General features: G+C 37.3%; 1 protein-coding gene across 2 annotated transcripts in view; it reads left to right on the top strand.

The window, feature by feature from the left end:
- PRKN (parkin RBR E3 ubiquitin protein ligase) overlaps positions 1 to 12,090 on the top strand; it is a 697,917-nt gene that overhangs the window by 118,524 nt on the left and 567,303 nt on the right. For both annotated transcript variants that reach the window (XM_039569208.1, XM_039569206.1), the window contains exon 2: positions 11,580 to 11,743. In XM_039569208.1, the coding sequence (XP_039425142.1) occupies positions 11,580 to 11,743 (164 nt within the window). The remainder of the gene's footprint in view (positions 1 to 11,579; positions 11,744 to 12,090) is intronic.

The raw sequence follows: 12,090 nt of genomic DNA, 5'->3' as shown, positions 1-12,090 counted from the left end.
TCTTGAGGAGTACTGAGGTGTTCGTGACATTGAGATGGATCTTCTTCTGGGAATATTTATAGTTAGGATGAAGAACTTGTATTTTTTTCAGCAAAAAACTGTCTGTTCTCTCAGGCTTTAAAATAGGTTTTGAAAAAGAGAAAATCACATGGAAAACCAAGTTGCTCTGCTAGCATCATTCCTCCTAACAACAGGGACAATGGAAACACAGCACACAGCCCAAAATAATAACCCAGTACTGGTCTACCACATTTTCTTCAGAGAGCTGAAATAATTGGTCAGCACGATCAGCCTTTAAAACCAAACAAAGAACACCTCTTCTCTTTCAAACTGTGTTGCACCTCACATGCCTCACAGAAACGATGGTGCATTTTTGTCTTCTCCCCATGGTTATAAGGTGTGCCAGCCAGGATTTTTGCAAGAGAGTTTGTAGAACTGTGCTATGCAGATACATTTTGGCAGCAGTGACCCATTCACAAAGGTTGGATGTTAGGTGCAGTCTGTACTAGCTGCCTCTCACAAAGGTCCATGTTTTCCAATGTAAAATAGCCCGTATATAGAGAATTACATGTCATCAAACATAGATTTATTTTTCTCCTTGTTCAGAAATTGTAACTTCATGCCTTGCTCAGAATTCTTTGAATTTGCATTCTGAGCTCCTGGGACATTTTTTTGGGGAAAATGTGTTAATTTTGATCTAATGAAATTAATATTTTAACTTAAAAACTGTTTTAAAACAGCTTTCACTTCAGCTAGAAGGAACAGATTCATCCTGTCATCATCAACTGAGCTGTTATTTCACATTTTAATTTATATGTATCTTGCTTTTGACATGGCAATTCTTTTCAATAATTTTCTTTATCTGGCATTCTCAAAATGATGGATGCCCAGAAAATCTTTGGCTTCAGTACATGTGGCAGTAGAAACTGCTCTTCCATGGGAATTATGACCTAATTAGATAAACAGTTTGCCTATTCTGATATTTAAGACTTTTTTGATCTATCATGGCAATAAGCTAAAACTTCAGATTATGAGGCCTCCATTTTTTAACTTTATGGAATTACTTTATATAGCTATCTTAGTCTTTAATTTTTAAAAAAACCTATCATTTCCTAGATTTCTAGTGAAATATACCTTGAAATGATAAACCTGCAAGCTTTGAAATATCTAAGTTTGTATCATATATAGACCTAGATGTAACAGAGAGAGAAATCATTATGTTATCTTCCTCAAAGTTGCTGATGTGTTGGACAGTAAATGTAAAAGCAGCAAAACAGATTGGCAAAGAATTGGTAAAATGGCAAGAAACTTATTCAGTACATTTGTAGCACAGCATAGCTCCACATGGTCTTCAGTATTTGCTGTTCTTATCTATAATTTATACATGCTTTCAGTCTGCTTAGAGTTGATTTAAAAAAACCCAAACAACAAAACAGAAACAAAATTCCTGGTATGTGAAATGTTTCACAATTTTCATCTCATCATATTCAATTGGTATGCTGGATACTCCACCATTTTTCAGTCTCCTGAGAGACCTCCTACTGTATTTTGGCATTTCATTATTTGGAGTTTTTAACGTTTCATTTTTGTAATAGTATTTGAGTCATGAGCCCAGTAAGCATTTTTGTGAATTGGAGCCCATGCTCCTAGCAAGCTCATGTCTGTGTCTGCTCAGTGAATGGGATTTGACTCTGTACTGAAATAATAGCATCTGGGTTGAGGGGTTTAAACATCTATCTATAAAATACATCTATACAATTAATACATTTAATATATTTAAGGGAGATTTTAAATTACTATACTCTGTAAATTTTAAACAGGCCCAATAAATTTCTCTGTGTGTCTGTGTTCAGAAAATATAGTGAATTTGTAGGATTCTTGTGTGACACAGAGATATTTGAAATGGTGTTTCTCTTTTCCCTCTAACTAGCAGTTTTTATAGGAATGTCAGACTATTTTTGGCAGTAAGTTTGATGCATGTGTTTTTTCATTGAACAAGTGGCTGCTGGGTATTTTGTTGTGTCAAGGACTTAGAGGTGCTTGTTATTTGGCTGTGAGATGGACAGGAAAAGCAGATGTTAAAAAACCCAAAAAACCAAACAAGGGTGGGAAGAGCTTTGAAAAACTCAAGAGGGAGAAAATTATCTTCTATATATGGTAAATCTTCAAGCTTAGCTACAAGAACTTCTATTTTTTCTTCTATTTTTAGTTCAGAAAAAAAGCTGGCTACACATTCCTATGACACAGTTGTAAATTTCTTTGACAACCCATCATTTTGCAGTTCTCTTTTGATTTAAGTGGTTAAATTTTACTGCCAGCTAAGATAGTTTTACTAAAGCTAGTGTAATTACTTAGGATCTTTAATTCATCTTTACGTTACATCCTTAACAGATGTAATTTTGCCTTAAGAATTTAAGTTGAACCCGTCAGGGAAGAGTCCAAGTTGCTGCAGAAATGGTGTGGCTGAGGCAGGGACTGTAACCCTAGGGGCCCTGGGCAGAGTGTGGAGCCCCTGGGGAAGCCAGGCAGGGCCAGTCAGGGCTGGTGGTGCCCCCAGTGCCCTCTCCGGTAGTGTCTCTTCAGGCTGCTCTGCCACTGCCATAGTTTGACGGGTGAGAAAAGAGGTCTTGGGGGAGGAAAAAAGATGCCCATGCTTTGAAAGGAGTAGGGTGAGGTTAGCGTTTAAAGGTAAAGGGCAGGGAGTGGACTATCCCAGAACATCAAAGCTTATTTTTCTGCTAGTCAAGAATTATTTATCAGTAAATTTGGTAAAATGGAAAGATACTTAAGAAAAAAAGAGGCTGGAACACGTGGCCTTAAAATTAAGTTCTCAATTAAGAAATACAATTTAATTTGCCTATCGTGTGTTTTAAACCAAATCAGGACATGATTGTCATGATCCTGGGATCCCCTCTAATGAAATGAGTAAAAGCAAAGAAATGTGAACAATTGAAAGCTGACATTAGATCTGCAAACACCAAGGAAAGAAGCCCTATTAATATTTCTGTTCTCCAGAGCAGCCAGCCTCATCCTCTCCCTTCAAGCAATGCACTTGGCTGTATAGCATCCAGCCAGGTAGTACTTGTACAGCCCACTGTCCTGGGCTTAACAGGGCTGTAACAATGTTTATTCCTTGGAGTTTTGCCTTGGTGTCATTTGTCATAGTTCTTGTAAAAATGAAACACATGGAAACCAAAGGCTTCCATGTCGGTAGGTGGGTATGTATATAAGTTTTCTCTGGGACTTCTGGGGTTTTTTGTGTGTGGAGCTAATCTGTTTCTACATAGCCATGTGGATTTTATAAATTTTTATACTTGTTTTGTTCTATACTGAGCATCTAACAAACTTCACAAGGTGAGACAACTCCTTCCTTAGTAAAGTGTGACAGCTGCCATATTTTTCATACATTTGTTTGACTGGAACTTCAGCTGTCCAGCAATGCTTCGTATTTAGATGAATGTAGATGCCTCAAGAAAACTATATTAAATTTCACATGGAACTGCAAATGCGTGTAACTGTTAAAATGGTGGAATCTCCCTACTGAAGTCTTCACCTTGACAGTTCCCTTTACAGCCTTAAAGCTACTGCAGTATGTCCTACTTCAGATTTTCTGACCCTCTTATGAATTTCATTGAACTCATGCAGTCTTTGCAAAAATACTGGCCCATTCTTTCACAGGACAGGGGTAATTTAAAAGCTGCAAGAGTATAAATTTTATTTTTAAGTGTAATACTTCCTATTAATACAGAAAGCTGTATGTAGCATATGGCTTGAAATATGTGGGATTGAAAGACTCTTATCCATATCCAAGCACATTAAAGAACAGTATGCATCTATTTAAAATGAAACATGAATTTAGGTTGATTTTGTATCAAGGAAGTTCATGGCAGCTTGGTGCTGATATAAGCAGCCAGTAAATCAGAGCGAAAATAGCTAGGAAAATAGCATTTTTTAAGAGACTTATAAAGGAAATGCCAACATAATTGTAGTGTTGAGTTAGCTAGCTATGCATTCCTCCAACTTAAAGAGAATAGTAAAACTGAGTGAATTAATCACAGGAAACAATTTACTGGAAAAATTTAGCATGTGTCTTGGATTAAAAGGCATACTTCCTAGAACAAAATTAGGTTACTGTGAGAATTGCTGAGTTTAAAAATTGCCTCACTGCAATACAAGAAACCAACTGCATGCACATGCATAGCTCTGGAGGAAGAAAAAGAGACTAGTGCTGAGCTCTTGTCTTTTTTATTTGCCTCTATTCTTGGTTTGGATTACTTGGTAGCATGAAGAGTCAGGAGGAAATTGTTGACCCACCTGCTTGTTACTCAGTCTTACATTATATTGGAGTATGTGTATGGAAATGCAAGCCCAGGACATATACAGAAGAGCACTCTTCTTCAGAAAAGTCTGTTAAACCCTTGTAAAAAAAAGAACTGTAAATGTATTATTGTCTCCAGCAGCAACCATAAGCAGAGACCCTTCTGAAGAAAGACAATAGGGCAGGCGTAGATCATATTTCTCCCTGATGTCCTTCCAACCCAAATGACAGGAGCTTTAAAATGCATTTTCCTAAAAATGAGAGGGAAAAAAAATTGTGTGATGGTATCTGTTATTTTTCACTTTCCTTGCAGTCATAAGCTCCTCTTTGGCTCAGCATACGACTGAAAGGCGTTGCTTTTCTGAGCTCAAAACCTACGTATAAACTATTTATTACGTATTTGTGTATATTAGTCTTTTGTTTCCAGTATAGAGATTACTGAGCTGCCTGAAACTGCCCATTTCTTTTCTTGCCTTGAACCAAATTTATACATTATGCATCTACCACTTCTCTGGCAGAGTTTTCCAGAAGGTCTGCTGCTAGTAGTGTGGGCAAATGTAGTGGGTTTGCCTCTTTTGAACATGCCTCATATAAATTTAATATGATGCCCCCTAAATCTTGTGATGGGGGTGAATGTCCTGTCCCTACTCATCTTTTCTGTGCTGCTCATGACTTCGTAGAAAACTGTCATTGGGTACGTATTTAGTATTTATGAATAATACTGTCTTGCTTTCCCTAAACAGTAGTTTGAATAAAAGCCAGTTGTTATTTTTATTTAAAAAGTGAATAAAACCAGGAGAAATCTCAATCTTAACATTTAAGTTAATGATCAAGGGACATTTTTTTATGACATTCATTTGGTGTTATCCAACACTAAAGATGCTTTCCTGAGAGTTTATTCTTTTCTAAGGGGAGAGATAACCTCACCAAGGATGAGGTTTTATAGACATTGTTTATGTTAGATTACTACATCACTCTCTATGTGTGCCTACATCATAAAATCATTCGTTAGGTGAAGGTAATTTACAAATGATCAGAAGCAACCAAATTACTCCGGCTTAATGAGTTGCCACTTATTGCCTGTGTAGGCTCTTTTTCTGCTGCGCCTGTGAAGTTGGCTTACATTAATGTGCATTAATTTTATTTCACAAATGCAGTGATCAAGGAGACCTAATCCTTCCAGTTATCATGGCTCAGCAGTGAGTGGTAACTCATTAAGTCAGGGGTAACTTCATTGCATATACCTGTCACCCTGGACCTGGTGCAAAATACATACCAGGGTGTTTTTCCAGGAAAATGTCATACCAGTGCATCAATATCTGCAATGGCAACCCACTCATCTTGAGGTAGTGTTCAAGTTGTTGATTTTTAGCCATACAGACTGAAATGTGTGAAATCATTTATTTCTGAGACACTATCTCCCTCCTTGTGTAGACAGAAGAGGTTCTGTAGTTGGATTTCCTTCTCTGAAGAAGAGGGAAATTGTTGGCAGAATGTTCACTGCAAAAGCATCAAGACTTGGGATCCTGCTATCTCAGCTTGCCTCCAAATCATCAGAATTTGGCAACTTTTTGATGAAAAGACATCTGTTTGAGAGTTTTCTTGGAGAGTGCTAAGGATGTTTTTGCTAATTGATGAAAGGGATTCATTAATTGCTATGGGACTGCTTATTCCAATGATGATAAAATTTTATTTTATCACATATTTATGTCAAGGAAAAAAAATCAGGCAAGCCAGTTGGCCAGAGCTCTGTTACAGTGACAGCCTCCAAAGTGGGACTTGATGTAGTGGAAGTAGAGGAGAAATTAAAGTGGAATTTTGTAAAGTATTTGAACCTTGATAGTGTACCCCAGCCAAACCATTTTTAGTTATTTTTACAGAGCCCTCAGAGTGGGACCAGGCTGGAATTACCCTCACTGGCTTCACCTGGCCTTTCCACCTTCAGCTGCAGCACATCAGCCCCAAGAGGGTTTTTAAGCTCCAGTCTGAAGGTTGGAGGGGAGAGGTGGGATAGGCTTATATCTGCACTCTGTCCTTTGATGTCTTGTTGTTTAGATTTCCTGGACTAACTTGGCTGCTGATCACTGGATGGGTTTTGTTGTGGTCATCATCTTGATGCTGCTTGCCTGGATCAGGAGCCCCACCTGTTAGAGCCCTCAGGAATTCATCAAGGACTGAAAGTAAACTGTGCTAAATTGGGAAAGAAGTAGCTGAAAAAATAAATACTAAGACAGCAAGGAATAGATAAAAAAGGACTGTGCTGCACTAGAGTAAAGCCAATCATATTATCAGAAAAGTCCATGTGGAGTTCATGGGCAAAACAGAGAAACCAATCAAGCAATGTGAGATCTCATGCACAGCAGGTGCAAAATGTATAAGTAGTGTATTATGGATAAGTTGTAAAGTGTATAGGTAGGGTAACATATATAAGTAGTATAAGATAAGCAAGTGAAATGTGTAAGTACTGTGTTATGTTGAAGTTGTAAAAGATATAAGTAAGTAAGATGTATAAGTAGTATGATATGTGGAAGTTACAAGTTATAAAATGTATAAGTAAGTGAACAGTATAAGTTATGTAAGTAGGTAGAATGTATAAGTAGGGTATTATGTCAAAGTTGTGAGATGTGTGAGTGGAGTGTATTTTAAACAATAAGAAGCTTCTGTGTAATCATATTGATTTGTTGATCAGAAGGTGTGAGTTCCTGCATGGAGCTGACTAAACTACCCTCCTCTCCAGTGCTCTTGGGAGCTAAAGGTGTTGGGAAGGTCTCCTATTTCAGTGCAGAACCTAAATGCACAGATATGTGAAGAAAAGGACCATATCAGTTCCAGGCTGCTTAAGTTGCTATGGAAGGACAAAGTTCAAAGAACTTTGCACAAAGTTGTTTAACCATTTGATTGGAATTTTATTAAGATGTACTGACTGGTTGTGTAATACAAGCCTGACACAACTCTGAGTTACTCCTTTCCAGTCCAGACCTCAGCTTGCAGAGTCTCTTCAACTCATATTTTTCCATTTTTTGTTTCTCTTTAGTCTTTTGCTTTACTTCTTTCCCTTTTTTTCAGTTCCCCTAGCACCAGGAAATAACAATAAAAAGTTGTGGAATAAGATTTAGTGCCATCCCATTATCTTGTGCTCTGCTGCTAGTTTCTCACACTGCATATATCCTACAGTTGCATTTCTACAATTTAGGTTGCAGAAATTCCAAGCAGCAACTGATATTCACTGGGGTTTATAAAGTATCTAATGCTAATTGAGTCTAAAGATTAGAATACCAGAACAATATCTTGTATGACTGAAGATGTAAAAGCCCCAGGGATATGAAAAAAAAATGTTTTATATGTTTTTATTTTATTCGCTGAAATAAAAAAGATACTTGGAACAGCTGCCTTCATCCTGTGCCTTGAGAGGTGGTGCACAGTTGTGTGGTAATAGAGGGACTTCCAGAACATTTCTACAGTACTTTATCAGGAGGCAAGGATTTTACGTTGTCTCGATTCCTACCTTCTCTTGTTTTACTTATCCTTTCTGTGCATTATTCTGATTTTAATCTGTGCTAAACTGGTTAGCTGTACTGGATAAATTATTAATCACAGTTTATGACAAAAATTTAATAGTGAAAAGGAAGGGATAATACTTTCAAGTGTGAAATAATCTAGATGGAGATTTTTGAGCTATGAGGAGTTGTGTTCTCAAGTCACGTGCTGAGGCAAAGAGGATCTGATCACCACAGACAGATATTGTCACAAGATTTTTTTTTCCCCCCAATCTTAGGAAAATAGCATTTCAAAGGTCTTCTTGCCTGAGCTCAGTAGGGAAAGGGCTTTTAAAAATAAAAAAAGGTTCCCGTACTTTACACTGCCTTTAGGTTAAACTTTTGTGACATTCTTTTGGGGGTTTTTTTTGTCCATAGGAAGAATGGGGAATTAGATCTTATTGATTAAGATCTTAAATTTTAAATATGTGAGTTCTTTTGCCACAAATAGTATGTTTTATATTATAGCTTTTCTTTGGTGTGCAGCAAAGCAGGATTGTGCCATTCATTACTTTAAGAAGAAAAATAATTGGCTATTTTATGTCAGAACTAAAAAGGAAATTTGTATTGTGCATGCAGCAATGTAAAGACGTCTACAACTTCCTTTCATTTGTGCCACACTTCATTGCTTTGGTTCTCTGTATCAAGACTGCGCTTTCACAGTTTGTTCACAGGCAAGGCCTAAGCTTCTCCAATATTTTACATTTATCTTCTCCATTAAGAACTGGAAAACCTGTTGGATTAATAACAATGGGGATTAAAGTGTTGGAATTTTTGATACGACTCGCCAAAGAAGACAGGCTGCTGAATCCCAGGGCTCTGGAATGTGGCCTGTTGAGATTCTGGCAGGGGTGGCTGCCCCCAGGGTTTCTTCCAACCTTCACTGAAATTCTGCAACTCCTCTACACACCTGCCCCATGTATTTGTGTCTGACTAACTATATTTATTTCATTTGGATTTCTGCCAGCAATTCAGGCCTCAGGTAAATTCTCTAATCTTCAGTTAAGTCAATATTTATTTACATTTAAGTAGACAAACTTTAAATTCTAAATCTTTTCAACATATGTATTCTTTAGAAGAGGTCTGGAGGGTCTGCACAACTTCACCTGTGATCTCTTGAATAACATGTGTTGTTAACAATATCAACTTGATATTGATTATTTAGTTAGTCAGGTGAAATGTCAAAAAGAAAATGAATTTATTTTTCCTAAAAAGACAGTTTGATATATTATATTGATGAAATTCTGGTTTTATTCCACAGACTGAAGGCTTGTATTCAATCTTTTTATGCTCTGTGCAAGTAAGCAAAGGTCTCTTCTGCTCTTTTGCTTTAAAAAGAGTTGTTGGATAGCAGACTATGTAATAGAATAAAAGTGCTTAAGGGCAAAATATTTGTGGCTTGGAATTTTCCAGCCAGCAAATTTGGATTTTAGCATTTATTTCTGAGTTAGCTCATCAGGCTTCTGTGCTGTAAAGAAGAAAATTATGCACTCACACTCATTTCCCATGTTTGCTTGTGGTAAGAATTGGGAGACTGAATTTCTGATACTTCATACACACTGGGAGGACAAGAATATACCTGTTGTAAGTGAATAAAAAAAATTTATTAGAGAGAAGGGTTTGAGATTCTTGATATTAAACTTGACTTACATTTCCAGTAAGTGTGTTGGGTTTATACTGTCTTTAAAAATAAATACTGCTGTGGAATTAATATAAATGGTGGTTTCTTATGCTTCTTTTATCAAGCACTTTACTTTTACCGTTTGATTTGCAGTCACTGCATCTGCTGATTTTTTTTTTTTTCCCCCCCAAAACCAATAACACTGGCTTTTGCAAGACTAAAGAGAAAGAGGGTTATGTATGAGTTAGGAAGAGCTCTTTGGAGATACACATGTATTCATTTTGTGTGTATGTGAGCATATCTATATAAATATCTTAAAATACACATATTAACATACATAGTCACAGTGTAGTCTATTAAACTATAATCCCCATTGATTTAACTATATATTTTGCTATTGGCATGGATAATGTTATTTACAGTTGACGATTGTGTGTTCCTGAAAAGATGGGAAATGTTCAATTGCCATTGGCTGTAAATACCTTTTGTCATATAAATAATCCTTTGGTCTCCAATCCATAATCAAAATAAAACTCAAATCCCACTGATTCTTCTGAACAGTCTGAATATACAGCTTGCACAGTTTAGTTATTTCCAGAACACCCTTTAATAGAAATCAAATGCCATAATGAGATGTACTGCAGGGTACCTGCCTAACACTGGATTGTGCAGTCTTGCCCTGCATTTTAGTACATTAAGAGGGTACTTTCAAGTACAAAACTTAAAATGTTGCATTTAATTTTATTGGAATATGGCCTTATTCCTTAAAGATTAGCCAGATCTGAACTGAAGATGTGAAATTGCAAATACTTACAACATTGGTGGCTGAGCAAAACAATGGTAGCAACTTCAGCTATATGCAAATGTTCTTAAACTTGACAGCTTTGGAGTTGTCAGGTAGACTGTACATTGGAAAAATCATAAGACTCCTATTTTTAGTTCTAAAAATAGTTATTTCTATAAAATCTATAAGTATTTTTGAGCTTATGCTTCTGTCAGTCAACAAAAATGCAAAGGAATAGCATCTTGAGCTAAAATGCTGTAGTGGGAATGGGAAATAAATCATTAAAAAGACTGGTTGTTATAATCAATACCCAAGCAGTTTAGGTGACAGGTATAATTGATATAAATGATTTTTTTGTTTTATATTGGGTTTTGCTAATTCCTTTGCTTCCTGCCTGTGAAAGTATTGGTCAAAGCAGTCCACTGGGAACATGTCTACTGTACATACAATCTCCGTGACTGATATGGATGTAATGAGGTTTTTTCCTGTTTCATAGGTCTTGCAGTCATTCCCCTGACCAATGGCTCAACAAGCACATTCAGACTCCTTATGAAAAACAGCTCTGCCAGCTGAATGGCTGGAAGCTTATGAGTTTGTTTGCCAGGCTTCTCTGAGTGTATAAACCAGTTGCTGCAGCTCTAAAAATGATGTGACTGGTGCAGTAGTGATTTTCTGCACTGAAGGTGGATGCTGACAGGAGTTATGTACTGCAGATATTTTAGTGAATTCTGAAAGGACTCTGCTGTAATAGAACACTTCCAGATACAGAATTCTGTGGTTCTGATTTCTTCTAATGTGTGATTTCCTTTCCATCATTATCTTCTGTAGAATTACATTTGTGGGAAACCAGTCTATATGACTGTGCTTGCCTTGTAACAAGGAATTGTTTTCCCTTGTTTACTTTAATATGTTTTGGCTCTAGAGCATACCTCAGTTTCCTGCATTTATTTGTTATATGTGTTGGGGCTATGCACGAGGGACACAGAAAGTGCGTGTGCCCTGTTCTTCTGAAGGTGAGGACTGAACTGAAAATTTATTGTGCCAGGTAGCAACTACTTGGACAGCTGCCTGGCTGGGTTTCTTTTGATTCTAAATGCTCTATGTCATTTCTAACACTGCCAAGGGGAAACATACGGGTTTTATTTATTGATCTCTCTCTGTTCCGTGAGGGGGTTAAAAATACTATGCTGGGGTATTAATAGCTTTTCTCTGAAAATAGTAAATGCTTCCTGTAATTGAAGAGTAAGCCTCTCGCTGTCATTCTAGTATAAACATGTCATGAGAAATGCTCGCTTAAAAAGATCTTTTGCTCTTGTTCAGTGTTTGTCAGGTTCAACTCCAGCCATGGCTTCCCGGTGGAGGTTGGTCCGGATGCCAGCATCCTGCAGCTGAAGGAGGCAGTTGCCCAGCGACAGGGAGTTCCAGCTGACCAGCTGCGGGTGATTTTTGCAGGGAGGGAGCTCAGCAATGACTTGACACTGCAGGTAAGAATCCCTTGGTAGCTTCTCCCCTGGACGGCTGCCAGCTACACTGCCTCTGCCTCTAATGCTGCCAATCTGATGTTCATGCCTGAGATCTAATAAAATAAATAGTGCCTGGGGATTCCTTGAACTTTACTCCACACTGCTTCATTAATTCTGACCTTCTTAATTACGCATTAAAACAGCAAGCAGGAAGGGTAGGGAAAGAGAGGGAGCACGAGAGAGAGCTGTGTCTAGTGAATAAATGTTTACTGACTACAGAAGCAAGCCATGCACAATTTCTGTATCTGTTCAATTTCTATCTTACTTATTCCATTTGAATCTTAATGAAGAAGGATGTGAATAAATTG

This window comes from Corvus cornix, chromosome 3, assembly GCF_000738735.6.
Source record: "Corvus cornix cornix isolate S_Up_H32 chromosome 3, ASM73873v5, whole genome shotgun sequence".
Lineage (NCBI taxonomy): Eukaryota > Metazoa > Chordata > Aves > Passeriformes > Corvidae > Corvus > Corvus cornix.
Note: the sequence above shows the minus strand (reverse complement) of the source record. Positions and strands in the feature narration are given on the sequence as shown.